The sequence below is a fragment of the Mycteria americana genome, chromosome 11 (genome assembly GCF_035582795.1).
Source record: "Mycteria americana isolate JAX WOST 10 ecotype Jacksonville Zoo and Gardens chromosome 11, USCA_MyAme_1.0, whole genome shotgun sequence".
NCBI classification, from domain to species: domain Eukaryota; kingdom Metazoa; phylum Chordata; class Aves; order Ciconiiformes; family Ciconiidae; genus Mycteria; species Mycteria americana.
The window spans coordinates 15,633,978-15,655,036 of NC_134375.1; the positions used below are offsets into that span (position 1 = coordinate 15,633,978).

Here is a 21,059-nt window from a genome sequence, read left to right on the forward strand (position 1 = left end):
TTGTTGGGAAAGGTTTTTAAACACTGGCCCAGCACATGTTGAAAAGGTAACTAATTCCTGCTGAAAGCACCTGTATCAAAGACTGAACCCAAGGAAAGGCTTCCCCTCAGTCCACATTTCAAAATATTACGTAAAAATTACTGAGGTCATTGGGCACAGAGGCTTGTGCCATGGTGTATGTGAGCTACGTGCTTCAGTGGGGACCTAACCTAGCTTGGCAACCTGTCCCTCACCTGTGGGAAAGGTGGATTTTTTTTCCATTGTGCCCTCAGGTACCAAATGAATCCCACTGTGTACCTGAGCTCTGCAGCTCCCATCTGGTATTTAGCATCCTTTGACAGCTCAAAATCCCAGACATTTTGCAGCTGGCTCTGATCTGGGACAAGAGACAGGGAACCTGGCCGTCCCTGCCAACACTGCGTTAATGCAAAGGAGCAGTGAGAGGCTTCGGACACCCTGGTCAAGGTGCTGCTGTGCACTGATGTGCTGCCTTTGCACTGCTCTCCACTCGCTCACTGCCCTCATGAGCTGCGGTTGTAGGTGGAGGAGCCAGAGCCACGTGGGTCCCACAAAGGCCCCGCTGTCTGAGGTGCACGGGCACAGATGCGTCGCATCCTTGTGGCAACTGCTGCAACATCTGGCAGCTTTCCTTGTAAAGGGCATCAACAGCAGATGTGGATGCAGCACTGGACACATCCTGCAGCGCTTGGATGGCACCCTCTACCCGAGGCTCGGATGTAACTCTTGGGTGGACTAGTTTTACACCAGAAGTGAGAGTACATCATATACCTTCTGGCAGTTTGGACTTTCTGAATCATAGCTTCATGCAGCAGAAAAGGACTTCCCTGCCAGGTAGTGTTATTTATATATCATATGACATTTTTGTGCTTTGAAAGAGCCAGTGCAGCGAGGCAAATCCTCTGCTCCCAGGAGCTTGCACTGCTGCAAAAATTTGAGGAGCAGCAGATGAGCAGAAATCCTGCCCTACTGCACTCAGCTTGGAAGCAAAATTCAGCCATAGTCACCACAGCAAGAAAGCTGCAGCAGACACCTCCAAAGAGGAAGAGGTGAGCGACCATGTCTGCACTCTGTTTTCTCTAGAGGGACAAGAATGAAACCTAGGGCTGCAGACACCATAGACAACAGAGACAACCCTTGTCAGAGCTTGTTCCAGCTCTCCTGAACCTCACCACGCTTTGCAACAACTGCTAGCCAGCTCTGCTCTAGACCAGCCTCCCTGCAGACAATGAGGGACAGAAACACTGTTGTTCTCCACTTCCACCATGAAGCCGAGCTGTGAGAGCTCAGATGGGCCATGCCCGGCCCATCTCCCGTCTGTGGCTGCCTCGTCCTCCTGCCTTTCAGCATGCCCACGAGGCAGCGGAGGAAGCCTGCTTGGTCTCCAACCTAAACTGGTCTTCTCTAGGAGGGAAAAGGCAGCACGCTGTTCACAGCCTGAGCCTCTGCCATGCATCCAGGTGTGTTCCCACATGGCTGCCCCACTCCAGCCGGGCAAACCTCAATGAGCTCAAAGTGCAAAGGCACCAGAGAGGCCACCAAATGTGTTGCTTCACCGTTTACCGCCATTGTGGGTTAAGACCTGTAGGACAACCCTGATTGTCCTGATACCAATGACACGATATCTGCCAGGCTGAGCAACAAGAGTTCAGAGCCCAGTGCAGAAATCCTGCATACAGAGGTGTCCCCAGTGCTGGGATCTCTCCTGCCAAACATGAGCATCTCAGCTCCCGTCACCTCCAAGAGCTATTTGAGGCCCTGAGTACCTGCAGAACTGGGGTCAGGATGTGCCTTCGCATTGCAATAGGAGGATATAAAATCAATTGCAACATTCTGTTTTAAGGATTTAATTTTCATGTCTTTGCTCCCTTCTTTAATCTCTACACAGCATGTACTCTAGATATTTTAATTCAGTCACAGTAAGTCAGTTGCACAGAATGGGCACTAGAGAGCAACAGCAATTCAATTAATTTCACACTCACTGCGGGGAGCTGGGATTTTAAATGCTGCACATTGCAGGTGATCTGTAACGTTTCGTTTATTCATATACTTGGCAAAGCTTTTTGTTTCTTTCTTATCAAACCTGGAGGTCATGAAAGCCAGAGGTCAGAAAGCTCCTAGCCCTTTCATTTTAGAAACAAATATGGTACCTGTTAATGCAAATAGTTACAATCAAGCTCACACTGACACATTCAGATTGAAAATGGAATCAGATCAAATTGGTTTGCATTGATAATAGAAAGGCTATATATTTAATGAACCTGGCATGGGCATCACCTGTTAGCATGCTGGACCTGCAGCAATGTCCTGGAGATCCATAAACTGGAATTAAACGTGAGGCTCCTCTAGCTGCTTCATAAGCTTTTCTCTTTCTTGGACAAAGTCACTAGTTAGAATGAAACAAATATAGCTAACGCATCTGCTTGTCTGAAGGTTATCACGTTGCTCTGGAAGTGAGAAACTTGAGGTCTAATTGCCCACAGTGTTTTCAGTGGGGGAAAATAGTGAGAGGCTGTGGTTGAATTACAAACTTCTTCAGGACTTTCCCAATTCTTGTGAACGTTGGGAGCAAGCTGTGCTTCTGAAGAGCTGGCTCACCAGGGCACAGACACACTCCTCCAGCTTGTTATATTTGGAATTAGAGACCCTAAAACAAAGCCCACCCATGTCAAGTAAAACTCTGCTATTGAACCCTATTGACCTACATTTAGACCTTGTGAGTCCTCTGACCAAAAAGCTGCAGTATTTTAGTTAAAAAGGAAAAAAAAAAATCTTGTGTGACAGAGCTGTCCCATCATACATTGTCATGAATAAGAAATAATTCCAGTGCAAGAGCGTGTTCACATATTTGCAAGCAAACTAGGGTCGCTATCCAGCATTTTGTGGGCAGGAAATAGGACCTGCCCAAAACTCTTTAATCTGCTCTGCCTGAGAGCTCCCAAACTCCCCTTCCAACTGACTTTACCTCCAAAGCGTCTCCCGTTGGTCCCACTCGCATGCTTATCTTTTTACCATCTGAAGAATAATCAAATGCTTCTTGGCTGTTCACTCCAAGATACGGCGCTTCTGCACATGCGAAGATTTTGCCATCATCTGGCAATTCTTCTGCGATAGCAAGGATACTGTAACCTTTAAGCTTGCCAATTAATAAAATCTTCCTGGCTCTGATCATACGAACAAACATGCTAAAAATTTGGCCTGTTAAAAGACAAGAATGAAAATTTTAAAATAAAACCATAAGAAAGACTGTACCCTGTTCACAATGAAAATTAGATGTACCTTTTAAGTGATCATTAAAAAAAAAAAAATCTAATCTTAAAACACTTTCAAATAAGGGTTTAACAACAGAATCTGACAAAATTTCATCTAGAATGCAGCTAAAAGACAACAGAATAAAGGGACTGGTTTTAAATGTAGAACCTTTATCATCAATGCTGCTATTGTTCAAGTGCTTGTTAAATAGTGCTTGAAATATTGCATATTTTAACATTCCCCCCATATGAAAATGGCTTTAAGATGTCTCCATATTCTTTCTGGAACCCGGTTAAAAAAAAATCACTACATTACCTTGCATTTGCTCTTAGAGTCATTATCCCTAGACAGCACCATCATTTAAGAAATTTATCATCAGTGGTGTCCTTCGAACAATGTATTAGTGTAATACATTATAGGAGTACTTCACTGTGATGATATATTACTCAAAAGATGGGAACATCTGGGAAGAATGAATCTGGGAATAGATTTAGTGTAATAGGCTTTATATGGGGATACAAGCCTGGGTATTGCTACTTGAAAAGGTACAGTGCTTGGCCACCTCCACCACAAAAGCACGTAAACCCCTATCAGACACCACCAAACCCAAACCAACATGTTTTTTCCCTTCCTTCCCTTTCCAGTGAGGACGAGGATCTCTTTGCTGCTCACTAAGGGATGGCACTGGCACTGTGAATTAAAGTACTCACAAGCGTGTGCGTGGGCATGCGTGCGTGGGCACAAGGCAACGGGAGGCAGGGGACAGGGAAAATTCATGCAAAAGGAAGATCGAAGCCTACAGGAAGTTCTTATCTTTCTTTTTAAGTAGTTTTCCACATTTTCTAAGCATTTCCATGACATTCATCCTTTCCTCACTCAAGACGGAGTAGAGGATGATGAACTTCAGTGATAACCTTTACACCAATCTGGTGCAATTTTATCCTCTTGGTTGACCAACTTGCCATTCAAAGAGCCAGAAGCACATTTTTCCTGCAGCCTAACTCTGGTTTCAGTTCCTCCAGCATCCCCTGGGCTGTGGTCAGGTGAAGTTTTTCTAGAAAAAGAAAGAAATGTCAACATTATCGTAACAACCAAAATCTGAGTATCCTGCATAAAAAGCAGCGACCAAGAGGGAACTCCTGAAAAAGGTCCACCTGTGCATAAGCATGAAAAATTAGCCCAGAAGCATTACAAATATCCCTAAATTACAGTCCTAAGAGGACCTGGCTTGCCAATAGGCCCGCCGCGGTGCTGGCAGCCACTCCAGCCATAGGGGTTTGGGAAGAAGGGGTTGTGGACCGAAGGAAAGCGTTCCCCACTGTTCGACCCCAAATCTTTCCCATTTCCAGTTGGTCCCAGACAGGTGTCTATCTATCTGCTGGTTTGGAGTAAATGCCTCCAGCTACCCTGGACAGGTTTTGTTCAGCCCTAGGGGTTTTGTTTTTTTTTCCAGCCAAAGAAAGGTTTCATTACAGAATAGGGGAAAAGATGTAAAATCTAAAATTTTTTGCAAGACAGGAAAAAAAATGGTTTTCCTCACAAACTGCTGAGAAAAGCAGGGTATCTCCAGATGCTAGTTCACAGAAGCCAGGCCTGTGACAACGCCTCTGGATGAAGTGAGATGCTACCTATTACACAGAGAAGGGAATAGACAACTGGAAGAAGTCCATAGCCTCCAGGCAGATTAGATTACCCTCTCTGAAGAAAGTAACCACCAGCAATGGCTGGTGATACTTCCGTGGGCCAGAATTTAGAGCCATTTCAGCTTTTTTTTTTTTTTTACCCAGCTCTCCCCCACTCCTCAGTAAAATGAGAAAGAATTCATAACCCGTGTCAGCCACACTCAGATAATCCAAGACTTAAAGAGTAGAACATTTCATATAACCTCTTTTCTGCCCCTCACAAATGCTTTAACAACTTTAATAAGATAATGTATAGCTATTATCGTACAGCAAGCGTAAGTCAAACAACTATCAGCTATTATTTCAGCAACAGAACGAACGCTCAGCGTTCCCGTAATCCACAGCCTGGAACAGTTTACACATTGTCAATTTTAGACAGAACTGGCTTTTTCCACATATCAAAATGTACACTGATAAATGGGAATTGTTTAGCAGACCCCACATGGCTGGGTAATATACTGTAGCTCAAAAAAGAATAATGAGGGTATCAGTTGGACTTCTGAATTAATGATACCTTAAATTAGTTTAATTAATTAGTTTAGTTACTAGAGTAATTTAGTTAGCAGATTAATTAATGTTTGTTGAGCGCTTGGAGATAAAAGCAGCATGTAAAGGCTGTTATTATAGGGTGGATCCAGAGGTGCAGGTTTTCTTCATTCTTTATTTATCCCAGCACCAATCTGATGCAGGGGCTCATTCCTTGAGCCTGTCAGTGGGCACTGTGTGGAGGCTGGCTTGCTGATTCTTCACAGGATATGGTCCAACACAGACCTTGCCATGGTCAATAGTCAATTCTAGAATATCTTCCAAAATTTAGAGTTAGGACTTTTTGTTCTCACCTCCTCTCCTCGAGGCTATAGGCGCACACAGACGCACACAGGTCCATGCACACTTTGCTATACATTTGGGTGCAGTTAACTCTCATTCTTCTTCCTTCCACGGTCCCCCACGTTTATGGCATACTCTGAACAGAAAATCTAAGAACACATTCGTACAATCACAGGAAAAAAGCACAAGGTTACAAAGGAGTATCCGTACCTCTTAGAAGTTGCCATTGCATCCAGGTAGGGATCTAGTCCAAGAGCAACATCAAGAGCCTTTTGTAAGTAATTCTTGAGCTGTTCAGGAACACGAGAGTCATTGAGGGCTATTTCTTTGGCTTTGAGAAGGTTCTCAGCAATGAGTCCAGCTGGGGTTTCTGAAATTAAAAAGAAAAGGAAGAACAATGATTTTGTAACTGCTCATATCAGCAGCATATCAGAGGAATTTAGCCCGAAAAAAACAAATGCTTTTTTTTCCATACAAAATACAGGGTTTTGAAGGAATACGAAAACAATCATGGAAATCTTTTCAAACTGAAAAAACATCATACTTCTAATTAATTTTTGTCTCCTACTTTCTCCCCCCACTGCTGATCCTTTTCTGAGAGGCAAAGGATAAGAATATTTCAGAAACATGAATTTTCACTTTTGAAGCTCTGAGACAAACATTGAACACTGAACGACTGCATACCAAACCCCCTCCTCTAGGTAACTTTTCCCTTGGAGAGAACGGAGTGCTTCTCAAACAGCTCTTGCAAAACCAGGCAGATCCTCTCAGGCCAGGACACGCAGGCACTGGGTCTAGCTTTGTAAAAAGGAGGATCTCCACCACCTGCATGCCAACGGGGTGCACAAGCCTCCCTGACACGTGTCTGTGCCGTGGAGGCTGCTGTGCACGGAGTCTGCAGAGCAACCCATGATGCTCATGTCTAAAATACAATTACACCTGTCTTAATGCAGCCGAACTGACAAATACTCATTAAAAATTATTGTGCCAAATCCATGATGGCATAAGATCAAAGATACTCTTCAAGTAATTATTTTTAAGCAGGTGATGTAGCAATCAACCTGGCAGGAACGCAACCTCCTAACCCTTCTTCTGCTTTCAACCTGCCACAACAGCTCGCAGTGGAGACGCACCATCCTGAACCCTCTGTTTCTGGGGTCACAAAAGCTAACTTTGCTTGAACCCATCAGCACCACATGGCAAATCTCCCAGCATCTTTTCAGCAAGCCAGCCCCTGCCAAAAGCTCATTCTTGAGGTGGAGAGAGAAACAGTTATGCATAACACAATAGCACATCGGCATTTCAAAGGCTGCGAAAACATCTCTAGGATCAAGATAGCATGTTCTGGGGACAAAAGCAATGTTGCCCACGGCACTGTACCTGCCCTGAGGCCCCAGAAAACCCGTATCACCACGTGGCAGCAACGCAGCTATGGGCTCTGGTGAGCTATGGCCCCACGGAGCGAGACGCAGTTCAGAGAAACTCCCCCACTCCTCAAGTGTAAGAGCACGTGCTCGGTTATGAAAGCACCGGCGAGACCAGATTTCAGAGACACAGGGCAAGCAGGTTGTGAGTATAACTGGGGTGGAGCAGATTGCCCCTGGCAGGATTTTATTCTCTATGATAGAAAAGCTGCAGACAACTAAGTGAAGCGGGTGAAAAGAGGACATGTTTCCTCTGGAGGACTGGCCCAGCCCAGCCCAGCAGCTGTGGGGCAAAGCCCTGTCCATGTGGGACTGCTGTTGCGGCAGGCACCACGTCCCCATCCCAGAACGGGTTTCTGGTAGGGTATTGGACACCTTAGAAGGCATCCAGCCACCCCTCGGCCTGCCAGCAGAGCTTTGGTATGAAGCCACTGAGGACATCAGGCATCACCTTATATAGGCCACTGTTGAGAAAAACTGTATGAAGGCAAATGCAACAGCATGTTTTAGGAATAGCTTTTAATCAGAAGATCATTAAAGGATCAGACTGCAAGGTGGAGATACCTATGTGCCTCTGACTTCTCTGTTCTCCATTTCTTTCCTATCTACTTACAATGCCACCTTGGATATATTTCCCAAACACTGGGTCTTACGGGTGCCCTAACCCAGCTTTGGTGGTGGTCTGGTGTGAGCTCTAGCCAAGTGGTAGCGTGACAGGAGGGTGTTTGGTTTTTTAATGTCTTCTGTGTCTGAGCATTTCAAGGGATAAATCTGAAATGGATACACTGAGCAACTACATATCCTCCACGCAGGATGTGAGAATAGTCGAGTCTCCTCGTTATGGACATGACCACTCTGAATGCCTCTTTCTACAACTCCCCCGCACACCAAGCTGAAGGGGGATACAGCAGATGACCCCATCACCAAAAGAGCACCAAGGCTTCCAGTTGCTGGGGACCGCTCCTTCCCCTGGTACCAAGGGGCACCATATGAATAAACTCATGTCTTTGGGAGCGGGGAAAGGTCTAAAACTCCCCAAAGGTCTGCTTCTCGGAGCAGAGTTGCTCAGGTTTCTGTACCTACTAAGATGACAACTCTGTTGTTTTTTGAGACAACTTCACCCATTTTCATTATCCAAATTACAAAAAAATATGAAAGCAGACAAGGAACATAAAATATATGTGCATTTTACATTGGAATTGCCAGCCTGGACCAGACTTAGAGGTCATCTGAACAGCACCATGCTTGTGGCAGTAGCCCAGTCTGACGTATGAGGAAGGCAGATTTAGGCTAGCTATAGCAGCCCCCGATTTGTATCTCATGCCAAGCTCTTGCCATCAGGGGCGGCTTATATCTCTTTCAGCAGTTTTATAATTAATTGCAAGTGCAGAAATAACTACCCCCTTCCCAGACCACGTTAGTTTGTTGACCTCAGCCCAGCTACGCGTCGTGTGAAGACACATTGTCTTTTCGCAGTGTTTGCACCAGCACATGAGCGAGCATCTCCGAGCTCCTGCTGTACGGCTGAAGGATGCTGGAGATGCAGGATGCTGGTTGGCACCTGCTCATCCTCCCTGCCAAGCACTCTGAGACTTTTTGTTAATTTAGGGGAAAAAAACACGTTTATAATCCATGTTGCATTTTAGTAATCATCATGTTATACTTCTGGATGAGTGACAGACAAGGATGCCCTGTCACTCAAGGGGGAGGAAAACAAGATTCACCCCCGCTGTTTTGTAACCTGTGTTGTAACACCAATCGCAAGCACCAAGAAGTGCTACCGGGGACAGAGAGCACGCAGTGCACGCCAAGATCAACTCTATATCTAAGATTATACAATCTTTGCAGGAACTGCTGCATTTTTTTGCAGCCTGATGATGCTTTGGGCCAACAGCAGAGGTCAGAATTGCCTTCGTTTATGCAAGCACCCGACAAGTCGGAGCAGAGCTCAGGGCTGGCTGCTGGGCCCGGCCAGGCTGCGCTCAAGGCTCTGAGCACTAAAGTGAGTAAAAAATTATGTAACTACTTTTTTTTTTTTAATGTTACTCCAGGAAAAGTGCTTCATTTTTAGTGCACAGTATTGCACAACCTCAGCAAAGCTGCTGGACCGTATTAAGCACCAAACTAAATTGCCTGGTTGCCTCCCCATGGCTCGCTCTATGCACAGACATCTCTCTCCCTTTCCCATTTAATTGTGCATCATCTTCTTCATGCATACAAGGAAAAAAAAAGAAAAAAGGGAGCTCACTCAGAGGAGGAAAATACTGCCAGGTGCAAAGCCGAGGAGTTCGAGCCCTACCATGAGAGAGCAGGAAAGGGCTACTTTACGCCTCCAGCAGCTTCATAAAAAAGATAAGGTGGCAGTTCTTAAAATGGACCACAGTTGCCAGCAGGATGGTTCCCAACATCTTCCTTGGTAGATGCTGAGAGCACAGTCAGCCTGTTTTACAACAAAGCTGAATAATAGACTGCAGCTTCTATTTTTTCCAGAATCAGGCACGTTTGGTTCAAGTCAGGAGGAGTCAGGATTGCAGGCGGGGGCTGTATGTGGCAGATTTTAGCGTCCCCTGAGCAGGCAGGCAGGGCGGTGCCGTGGAGGGACACGCTGCTCCAGAAGCAAAATTAAACTCTGCAGCTTGGGCTTAGATGGCACTTTTTGGGGGGGTGGGGGGAGCTCAGCCAGGAAAGGGGAGGACGTTGTACTGTTTTTGCAGGGGACTGACCAGAATAAAGCACCGAGACAAGTGCACAAGAAGGCAGTCTGGACTTGGCAAAAACAAAGATACCACATCCAAAGATGCGGGACCAGATCTTTGGTTCCCATTTACGGGCTATCCTCATTTCACCTTCTAGCCTCTAGACCTATTTTGCAGCCCCAGCAATGACTTCCAGAAGAGCTTCCCTTCCCAGCCAGGGCAGAGCACTGAACCTGGTCCACACGAACACCGTGCTGCCAGACGGCTTGGCGCTTGGGTGCCGAGCGCTTCGGCAGAAGCTGCTCAGCACTAAACACTTGGAAATCCAGTCTGATAAAATCTTCCCAAACACTTCCAGCCATCGTATTCACCAAGGCACCTCAGGCATCGACAACAGCTTATCACAACACTCACCACTTCATCTAAGTGTGTAAATGCACCTCAGCTGTTGCATTTTACCAGGCAATCCTGTTTATGGAAACCACAATGCAACGCTTGAGCTATTTCCTTACCCCACCAGAACCCTGCACACAAAACTGCAGCCTCTTAGGGGTCCCCATGCTACTGCTTGACCCAAATACATTAAACTCAGCTGTGATGCATGCCCATCATATGGATGGAGCTGTAGCAGAAGGAAGCAGGATTGTGGATGTGGCACAACTGGGGCTGCCCAGTGGCTGCAAACCCACCACGCGTGAGCCCGGGCAGGGCCATGCAGCAGGGCACAGGCATGCCATAGCCCCCTGGGGCTGAGAGAGGGCTGGCAGCACGGGCCAAACCCGACTGCCTGGCCATTAAACACTGCAGGGGGTCCTGAGCAGAGCCACCAGGGTTCAGCTTAATTTATCAGCTTGGCCTCAGCATCCATAGTGCCAGAGCCTGCAGCAAAGTCAGCAGCGATGGCAAGGGGAGAGGTAGCAGGTCTGGGGTGGAGCGGGAGCATGAGGAAGAGGAGGGAGAGGAAGCAGCCGGGGTGGGGAAGCTGCCACTCACAACAGGAACCAGGGTGCTAAACTCTGCCTGAACTTCAGGGGAAGGCGAGGAAAACATCTGCCAGCCAACACGTTTTCTATGGGCTCTACTGCTGGAAAAGAAGTCGAAAAGCTGGATGCTCCCCAGCGCTCCTCTGCTTGCATTAAGGAGGCTCTGGAGTGGCTGGCAGGGAGCATGCAAAGCATACGTTTATTTTCATACATAATAAAGGCCGCTGTGTGTGGCAGGAATAAGCGGTACTCACTGACAGTCGGATCCAAAGCCCAAGGCAGTCAAGGGAAGTCTTTCGATAGCTTCAATGGGCTTTAGATCAGGCTGTGAGAGAACAAAGTCTCTCCGTTCAGAGAAGCCTCGATTCCCACACGCAGCTGTTGATTTTAGAAAACGGCCAAAAAAGGCAGCAAACATATCGCTGTGTGCCACACCAGGCAGACATGGCTATCGCAGAAAGCACCAAGGCAAGGTTAAAGCTGCAGAAAAAAATTTTGTAAAACAAGCAGCCCAATCCATCAAAAATTAGTCATGGCTAAAGCCGTCTTGGCACTGTGACTGTCCGCCTTCCCACCCATCCCTTTCTCCTGGGAGCGTCCTCCTCCCTCCACTTCAAGTTCCTGCAGACCCACCTCCCCTGCTCAGCCTCAAACGCCTCTCCCCAATAAACCCTTCCTCTGCTCCTTTCTGCCAAGCCACAGCGCCTGCAGATCACATCTCTGCGGAGCAGTGGGGGACCCGGAACTGGGATATCACACAGTGTCCCCTCCTGTCACACCATCTCTCCCGGACCACCCCACCCCACACAGGGAGTTTACCTGCAGGCTTATGCATGTTGCTTCTTGTCCCCCAGCCTCAGAGGACGCTGCTGTGGGTTTGCTGCCTCTGCAGAGCAGCACGTCGGTGCTCAGGTGTCTGTCGAGGGGATGGGCTTCTCCACCCGCGATCACCCGGGGAGAGGCTGCGCAGGGAGCATGGCCCCGGGCTGGGGCTGCACCCACTCCAGCTGCACCCACCTGTCCCCACCCAGAGCACAGGCAGCGGGTGAGATCCAACAGCATCTGACACGAAAAAATAAATTAAAAAAAAAAAGCTGACTTTCAATGCCTTCACTTTACGTAAGAGCAACGTTCACATCCTGACCTCAGGAAGCTGCTGGCTCTCAAGGAGGTAATCAGCAGTTTCATAACCTTCTGGTTACATAGCACAAACATGTGTCCCAGCTAAACCATCAGGTATGAGGCTGAAAAAGTCCCAGAACTTTGAACCCCAGGTTATCTACAAGTGGTCCATAGCTACAAGGTCACCAGTGCCCCGCACAGCCAAACATTGGAGCACCCCCTGCTCCGGGGTCCAGCTTGGAGGCCAGGTCTCTGCATGGGCTGGGGAAGGTTGTGTCATGTGGATACCAGTGGTCCTGCACCCCCACAAAGAGTCCCAGGAATGCACTGGCTGGAGGAGTTCTCACGAGGAACCAGTGGGAACATCCAAGGTATCCAAAAGCCTAAGCTGGCCTGCAGCAGAGTTGGAGCAGAAAAGGCTGGTGAGGAATTAAAGCAAAGTAATCAAAGAGCATGTGATGGAGTGGAGGTTGGCCAGCCGTCTCCTCCTCACAGAGATGAAACACAAGCAGAAGCTAATGAGGAAATGTGGACTACCCGATAACCAGAACAGCATCTTTCGCCTCTGGGATGTATCACCCTGGGCTTGTTCAGTCAAGGACTGACTCAACGTACCTGCAAAGCGTGCCGAGAGAGCCCAGGGCTGGGCAGAGGGGATGAAGAGGCTGTGGGGAGCAGGTCCTCACCGCAAGGCTCTTGGCAGCCCCTCTGCAGGATGGATGTCATATAGCCAAGGACATGGCAGTCATTGGCTATAGCAAGCAGACAGCCATTGGAAAGTCAATTTGTCAGCTTCTGAAGTGAAACAGAAGACATTTCAATGCCCCCAGAATAGAATAGGGAAGTATAAATGGAAAATAAGTAAATACACAGGACAAGAGAGTAAAAGAAAAGCAAATAAAATAAGTCCCAGTGCTCAGTGGATTGCTATTAATCAAAACAAACAAACAAGACCTCCTTGCATACCTAAGATTATTCCATCTTATGATTTAGTAAACAACAAACTGCATTAGACCTGCAGTCCCTGTGGGAAGCAATCCAAATTGTGTTTGGATTGGGAGTTAAAATTTCAGATGAGTATTTGGTAAACAGGCTAAGAGCTTTAGTATGCCATCTAATCCACCCCCCACTAGCTTTGGAGGTGACTTTGGGCAAGTTGCTTCTCTTCTAGTGACTCTCTTTTCCTCTTCTGTAAAATGGGAATAACAGTCTGTCCTCTTTGCAAAGCACTTTGCCATCTGGAGATGAAGCCAGCAGTGAGAACTACATGTTAGGAGTTATTACTCTTCCTGGAGCGGGGCTACATGGCTTTAGAGTTTATTCTTGTAGCTTTTTCCCAAAATTAATTCTAGGACAAATGCAGGTTCCTAAGTGAGTTCGGCTGCAATTAAGCCTTCAATGCAACGAAATGGTCTTGTCCGATGGGCTCTTGAAGAACCATTTTTTCCAGCCTCTGCTTTTATGCCTGTTTTCGGTTTTCTTGATCTTTGTTTCTGAACAAGGACAGCTTTCAGAAACACGGCCAAGAAGGCGGCAAAGACGGGTTTGTGCCTTCAGGCACTGCTGGTGAAATCAAAGGAAGATCTTCCCCTGTGCTCAGCACACAGAGCCGTATGCCAAGGGAATGTTTGGTCTGGCAAGCTGAGCCCGGGGCCCTCCGAAAGCCCCAGCTGGAAGATCATATGGAAACGTGAACTGTGCATCCCTTGGTCACATGGAGAGCAGGATGCCGGCTGCTGCCGCCAGCACGGGTCCCCCGCCAGCCCCCACCACGCCATCGCTTCCTAGAGAAGGGGAATTCATCCCTCTGGCTGAGCCCGCGCCACAGGATCAACGTGCCTTTGGGTCAGGGAGATGGGGTCTCCCCGAGTACGTGGGGGGGGATCTGGCATAGTCTTAATAAGACAAATAGGTGACAATTGCAGGAAAGCACAGGACCCAAAAGGCAGGGTCATCAAGGCTCAGATACCATTGCCTGGACCACACTGCTGATCCTGAAACGACTCCACTGCAGGGAAACCTCAGCATCTCAGAGTCCCACAGGCAGCTGGGCGAACGAACCAGCTCATCCCCCAAACAGCACTTCAGGGGAAAAACTCTCTCTGATTTTTTTTTTTAACCCACCATAAAATCTAAAAACAACACCAAAAAAATAATTCTATTCCTCAACGCAAGAGAATCCTGGGAATGTGAGCTCAAAAGAGGTTTAACCAGCCGGTATCACCCGTCCCCATGCTCCTGCTCCTGTCTCACCCTGTAAGAGCAGGTTAGAGCCGCAGCCAGATCAGAGGCTCCGCACAGCAAAGGAGATTCCTGAATGTCATGGAGAATCACACAAACTGCCTTTCATAACTTTAAATTTGCTGTAGGGCATCATGTTGGAAGCTAATGTATGCAATCCTATTGTACTTCTTAAGCATTATAAAACTAGCTGATTATACAACCCCAGCCTGGTACTTGCACGTGTCTTCAAATGCTCCTACCACCCCTAACGTGCATCCCAGATTAGATAATCTTAGTTTTGTAATTGGTCTGCCCTGTGGAGACGAGACCTCCCCTGCCCACGCCTGGTCACCCGGAGCCTTTAAAAAGCACCTCAAAGGCACCCAGTTACAGGAGATCTCTTAACAGGGAGACTTTACCTTCTGGAAGCATGCCAGTGTCAGAAGAGGCCTTTGCTCCAGTGGCCCTGGCCACCGTGCCCCAGGAGCCCCGGCAGACGGACTTCCAGCTGGTGCGAGTCAAGAGCACGTGGTGCCGGATCAAGAAAGGAGAAGACCTTTCTGACTGCGAGGACAAGATAACTCTCTCTGAAGCAAAAATGTAAGTATAGGAGCCCACGTTGCTCATTGGCGACTGCGCTGGATGGCTCTGGCTAGCCAAACCGTGCAGTCTCCCTGGTGGGATGCATCTCAGGTGGAAAAACCATCTTGTGTGCTGTTGCGGCTTAAACCCACCATTACGTGTACACCCCTGTGAAAGTGGGCTTCAAAACGTGTGCAATATGGCAGCACAGGTATTTGCTGTTCTCCTTGGCATGACATGGCTAAGTTACAGAGGGAATTTTGTCAACAGCCTGAATTTTTGTAGATGGGAAGTTTCTTTAAACTTCTGAAAAGCTTACGCAGGGACTTCTGAATGCTGCGCTTGGGCTTTTTTTTCCTCTGTATGTACGTGAAATCTTTGTGTGCAAAAGCTCACGCACAGGCATAGGAGAAGGACGCATTTATAGGGATTGTTGCAGATAAATGAAATGCTTAGATGGGAAAAATAAACACAGTAGGTCGCTGACAGGAGCAAAACCCATAACACATCTCTCAAACTGTAGAAGTCACCTAATGCTGCTTCAGACAGAGGAGAGAGAGAAATTTCCCCCAGGGATACATACAGCTCTTTGTTGATATTACATCTCTCCAGTTAATTATCCTTTAACTACAGGATACTCCTTTTCACGAGGACATGGAGCCCTGTTTGTGATGCAGGTCTTCATTAATACAGCTCTGTTTTGCATGTCAGAAGTTTTCTAGCATTTGTCATATTCGGGTTTTAATGTCACGAGTCTAACCCTTTTCTCAGTCGGGTCAGACGGATCGTGACCAGCGCTGGCAGCGGCTGCGCGTGAGCATTGCTCAGGCAGAGCTGCAGTAGGCAGAACAGGAATTTGGCAGAGCCAAAGGCAGTCTGCTGGACCTCAGACAATAGCAGGATGAACCTAAGGCCCAGAGCACACCCAGAAAATCCTCAGCTGACATATGCTTCAACAAGGGTATGTTCAGCCTCAAATTCACTACTGTTTTCGTACAGCAGAGGGGTTGCAATGGGTGCTAGTTGTGCCGTCCGGCACCGAAGGCTGATTCCACCAACTAACATTCAAAACCATCCTGTCTCTTCAAAGGGTCACGTGCCAGAGACGGATGCACATGCAGTTAAAGTACAGCTATAAGATATATATTTACTGTGTTAAAATGTACACAATGATGCTTTTTGTAATACTGCATTTTAAAAGCCCAGAAGAAATTTTCTGGAAGGTATAAATCCTCACTGTTTTTCTTTAACACTTAAAAAGGTTAAGGATAGATTTAGAGGCAATTTGGTAAAGAAAGCAAAGCAGCATCTATTTAGACCTATAAGAGAAAGTTCAGGCATGTGGAAAGAAATCGGGCATGTAGGGAAATCTGATCATCCAAGGAGCCATCTGCTCATTCAAAAAACAAAACAAAGGTTCCCAGAAACTTTGAATTTTTACCCAACTGCAGCTCAAGAAGAGGTCTTATATAAAATACATTTTGCAGTTTCCTTCTGCCCTTTTTTTTTTCCCTTTCTTGATTCCCAACAAACTAAAAAAGCCACTTGTTTTTCCCCTGGCTCCTGCTGCCCCACAGATGTAGTAACTGGGTTGCAGGGCTGTGTTCTTCACTGTTTTAGGTAGATACTACCTGCTGGCTTTGTAGGTTTTTATTCCTCCTTTAAAACTCCAATATGGAAATCTTTCCCAACTGTCAAATAATTTTCTTTTACTACATGGGAGCAGTTCCTATTTCTATCATACCTGTTTCGAGGTAAAGACATCCATTGTTTCAACTGGAACATTGTAGAGACGCTATTTTGTATGGAGGTGTGTGGCTGTGTGTAGATAGACAGGAATAAATCAACTCTTATCACCCCGATATAGCGGGCAGAGGATGTTTCTCCACAAATACTTCGCAAAATTTTGGCAATGTCTTCCCTGCTCCCTTTTGGGAAGCTGAAATGATTGGTCTGGGGTTTTCTGCTGTTTTTTTCAACTTCCAGCATGAATAACATGCTCCAGCCCTTCTTGCTCTCTTTTTTATCATTACCACATAGAAGTTCAACCATTTGACTGTTCACTAAGATGTGGGAGGGTTTGTCTGGTGCCAAAGCAATTGAGCCCTGACACCCAGGAGAGCCGTCCCACCCTCACAGCCCCACGCTTTTGCAGTGCACAGGCAGGAGACCCCACATTCCCCACACCCCAGCTACATCCTTAAACTAGTTCAGACGTGCAGAGTACAAAAGAGGAATATAATGATTTCAAGCCATGTTTTCTGATCCTTGCCAGAGGTGAATGCATCTCCGAAAGTGGGATTTCCTGGACAATAGAAGCTCCCATCTATTTTTGCTACAAAGTGGTAGAAACATACAATATTCTGGATCCCTCTAACACTACCCTGCTCTGGGGTCACATTACTGACCCCCAGCAACTAGAGCTAGCCACTAGCGGCAAAAGGAAGCTGAGGCGCTTTATTGTCATAGATGAAGTCGTTGATGAACTTTATGGCTCCAAAGTCAGAGAATACTTTGAAGAGAATAATGTTCAGCACAAAATCCTCGCTCTGCCTACCACCGAAGAGACGAAATCCATGGACTTGGTCTTGGACATCTTGCAAGAAGTCCAGAAGTTCAGCATTGACAGGCGAACTGAGCCCATCATCGCCATCGGAGGAGGCGTCTGCCTGGACATCGTAGGACTAGCTGCATCGCTCTATAGAAGACGTACCCCCTACATTCGGGTCCCAACAACCCTCCTCTCTTACGTTGATGCCAGCGTGGGGGCAAAGAACGGGGTGAATTTCCTGCAGTGTAAGAACAAGCTCGGGGGCTACACCCCCCCCGTAGCCAGTTTCCTGGATAGATCCTTCATTCAGAGCATTCCTCGTCGACACATCTCCAATGGCCTTGGTGAAATTTTAAAGGTAAGAACTTCTGCAGTTTTCAAAATATAGGTAAGATGTCCTGAAATATAGGTAAGACGTCCGTCAGCATCCACGACATTGCATAAGCTGCCTTATAGAAACAAGGGTGGACCATCAAGGCTGCATGGGGACTTTTAGGTCCCATTGAGCCTATGTATATTTTTATAGCTGCTAAACTTGTTAGAATATACCTTATACGCAGTGCCTAGTGCTAACCCTGCGGAGTAAACTCCAAAAGTCAAGGCCAGACGTAGACACGGCAAAACCAGGGAAGAAAGCATCTTCCCATTGAGGCTGATCCATAGCACTCTAAAATGAACTGCTGGCAGAGAATTTGAGGCTCATTATACTGGGGATTAATAATCTGCAAGATCATTTGCACCTGCCTCACAGGGTATGTCAAGTGTGGTCAATCAATCTCCTGTGAGACAAATTCTACTTCTAAAATTACCTGGGAAGTGCCTAGTAAATGGTTTTAAGCCTGAAGAGCTTTGAAAACTTTTGATAAGGCAGAGTTCAAGCTATCAAAGTTTATTAGAGATTAGTTCATCAGTAGCATTTTTCTGTGCTTGCACAGTGGAAACTCCCCAGGATATCTGCAGGTTTCTGGCAGGCACTGGGAAACCCAGAGGTCACCATTCCCCACTGCAGAAGTGGGCTAATGCCCAAGTCAGAGTGTGAAAAAATATGTTCTTGTAACAATGAAACCGCTTCTGAACCCTCATATTCCACATACTGCAGTGCTTTCCCACTTTCCCTTGCCCAAAGAGCAATCCCAAGGATTAGAGAAGAGTTATACCGGGGATGTCCCCCATTCAGTCCCTGTCCTGGGGATGGCTACTATTCAGCTGAGACAGCCTCGAGTTTCCTGCCAGGCACACAAATAGCCAAAGCTCATTACAAACTGTCTGCTGGGCCGTCGGAGCATGTAGCAAACACAGCATGGTCAGAGCTGCCCAGTAGCAAGGGAACTTGCCCACCAGTGCTCCCATCATCTCTGCCATTTTACCAAGTGAGCGGGTATTTCTTTGCTAGTGTATAACATGGTATTATAGTCCGGTCTATTGAAACATGCAAGTTTTCCACAGCACATACAAGGATCACATAATTATCTTTAATTACCTCTTCTGTTCTTTGTCCTAGATGGCACTCATGAAACACAAAGGGCTGTTTGACCTGCTCAAGAGCCATGGGAAATACCTGCTGGACACCAAGTTCCAGTCCTACAGTGGCTCTGCCAACCACGGGGACGCTGCACTGCAGACTACCAGGATTGCCATTGAAACCATGTTGGAAGAGCTGGCTCCCAACCTCTGGGAGGATGACCTGGACAGACTGGTTGATTTTGGTCACCTTATAAGCCCAGAGCTGGAAATGGTGAGTGACAGACTTCATCTTGCAACATCCATTTAAAAAAAAAAAAAAAAAAATTCAATCAGCAGCATGAAAACTTTGTGCAAAAGGAGCTGAGCTAAACCCCAGATTTGCATATTACCTCAGATCACCCAACACACCCAGCCTGGTCCTGTTGGATAAAGAGACGCCTTCCCCGGCCCCGTTTCCCCCACACCTCCGCCCATGTCCCCTCTTCAGACCGCAGGCCAGTTATTGCTTCTTACCAGGCATTTACCAAAGCACAAAGATGACCAGATTTCAGTGAAGCCACTAGAAATCACCAACATGAGCTATAACAGTGCAAAGGCATGGAGACCATAGCCTGTATTACGGGGGAGAAATTGCCACTGAGGAATGAGGGGGAAGGACTAGATCTTATGCAAGATTCAGAGCTCTTCCCTCCATCCCATGGTGCTCTTCATCAGCGATTTGAACGGGAGGAGAATTAGATCCTGGATCCCTATGGGAGATTTTACATGCAATTAATCGCATGTAAAACAGATCATCCTCTGCAACCCATAAATCACAAGATGCTAACATCCAGCAAATCTGTATTTCTACTGCTGTGAGCTGAATGTCAATTTTCAGGAGTACTTTTAGAAAAAAACTACTTATTTACGATTTGTCAACCCAAACCTTTTCTCCCACCCGCCTTTGCTCCGTTTCAGAGGGTTTTGCCATCGCTGATGCACGGAGAAGCTGTGAACATCGACATGGCATTCATGACGTACGTCGCCCACACGCGGGGGCTCATCACCGCCGAGGAGAAGGAGCAGATCATCCAGTGCATGAGGGGCCTGGAGCTGCCGGTCTGGCACAGCGGCTGCAGCTGGCCCCTCATCAAGAGGGCCCTGATGGAGCGCCTGAAACACAGCGGGGGACAGCCCCGCATGCCTCTCCCCACCGGCCTCGGCGTAGCAGGTACTGCGGCGAGGGCCCCCAGGGAGCCGCCGGCAGCGGGCGCTTGGGGGGCAGCAGGCATCCCGGCACACTGACATGCTGGAAACGTGCCCTGCAGTTCTACGTTTCTGGTTTTACTTGTGCTTCTCTTAACATCTCGGCAAACCCACCAAGAGACAGGATCTTTCTCTTGTGTGTAACCACCAGAACTCAGTTAAGGACTGAGGTCTAATTAATTGCATTATGATTGACCAATTCACTTTGCAAACACGTTTGCAAACCAGTAGTCTAAACACAGAGCTCTGGCAGATAAACCACCAATGTCATAAGGGAAAAACAATTCCTTTGTTATACTTGAAAATATTTGTTAAATAATCCTTGGCAAAAGGAATTTAATGTCTTACTGTGCCTAGAACTAATACGTGAAAACTAAATAGTATCTGTTCAATATCTGGGGTGAAATATTCTTACTTATGAGACTTTAAAAAAGAAAAAAAAAAAAAAAAAAAACAAAAAACAAAAACCACAACCCCTACCATAGAAGCAATGCACGGGACCAGGTTGTGATCTCTTGCATCAGTATCCATCCAGACTACTTCCATCTAGCTCAGTCTCTACACACTCAGAAGAAAACTGGCTCTCATAAGCTGTTTGGAAGAGCTACTCTCCCCCCTAGTGAATTAGTGTATGCAAGCAGGAAAAGCTTCCCTGAATGTCCAATTAACTGCAGGTCTTGCTTTACAGAGATATTCAATGACACTAGCGAAGAGACCCTGGAAAGAGCGTACAAGCTGTGGGTCAGGGACTGCAAGACGGTGCTGGAAGAAGAGCCAGCTGCTCTCTGAGAGCTGCGAGCCCGGGCCAACGGTCCTGCCCCATGCGTGGAGTTGTTCGACATCGTAAGTCAGTGGGCAGGACTGAATTTTAAACAAGATAAATACAGCGGCACCTGTGAAACCACGTACACCCCAGAGCTGCATGGAACGAGAACAACATTGGCATCTGACCTGATTTACCTCTTTCGATTGCTCTGTTTGAAAGGGAA

At 47.0% G+C, this 21,059-nt stretch overlaps 2 protein-coding genes across 2 annotated transcripts in view; one reads left to right on the forward strand and one right to left on the reverse strand.

Annotated features, from left to right (window-relative positions):
* LOC142415399 (uncharacterized) overlaps positions 1 to 11,718 on the reverse strand; it is a 35,943-nt gene extending 24,225 nt beyond the window's left edge. The window contains exons 1-4 of the mRNA XM_075513660.1: positions 11,703 to 11,718; positions 5,991 to 6,150; positions 4,191 to 4,324; positions 2,984 to 3,216 (exon numbers count right to left, since the gene is read on the reverse strand). Coding sequence (XP_075369775.1) covers positions 2,984 to 3,216; positions 4,191 to 4,324; positions 5,991 to 6,150; positions 11,703 to 11,718 — 543 coding nt within the window. The remainder of the gene's footprint in view (positions 1 to 2,983; positions 3,217 to 4,190; positions 4,325 to 5,990; positions 6,151 to 11,702) is intronic.
* A 403-nt stretch (positions 11,719 to 12,121) lies between these two features.
* LOC142415400 (2-epi-5-epi-valiolone synthase-like) lies at positions 12,122 to 20,859 on the forward strand. The gene is made up of 6 exons (XM_075513661.1): positions 12,122 to 12,376; positions 14,551 to 14,828; positions 17,086 to 17,719; positions 18,863 to 19,096; positions 19,783 to 20,035; positions 20,759 to 20,859. Exons 1-6 carry the CDS (start codon positions 12,122 to 12,124, stop codon positions 20,857 to 20,859), a joined length of 1,755 nt encoding a protein of 584 aa, XP_075369776.1.
* The last annotated feature ends 200 nt before the right edge of the window (positions 20,860 to 21,059 follow it).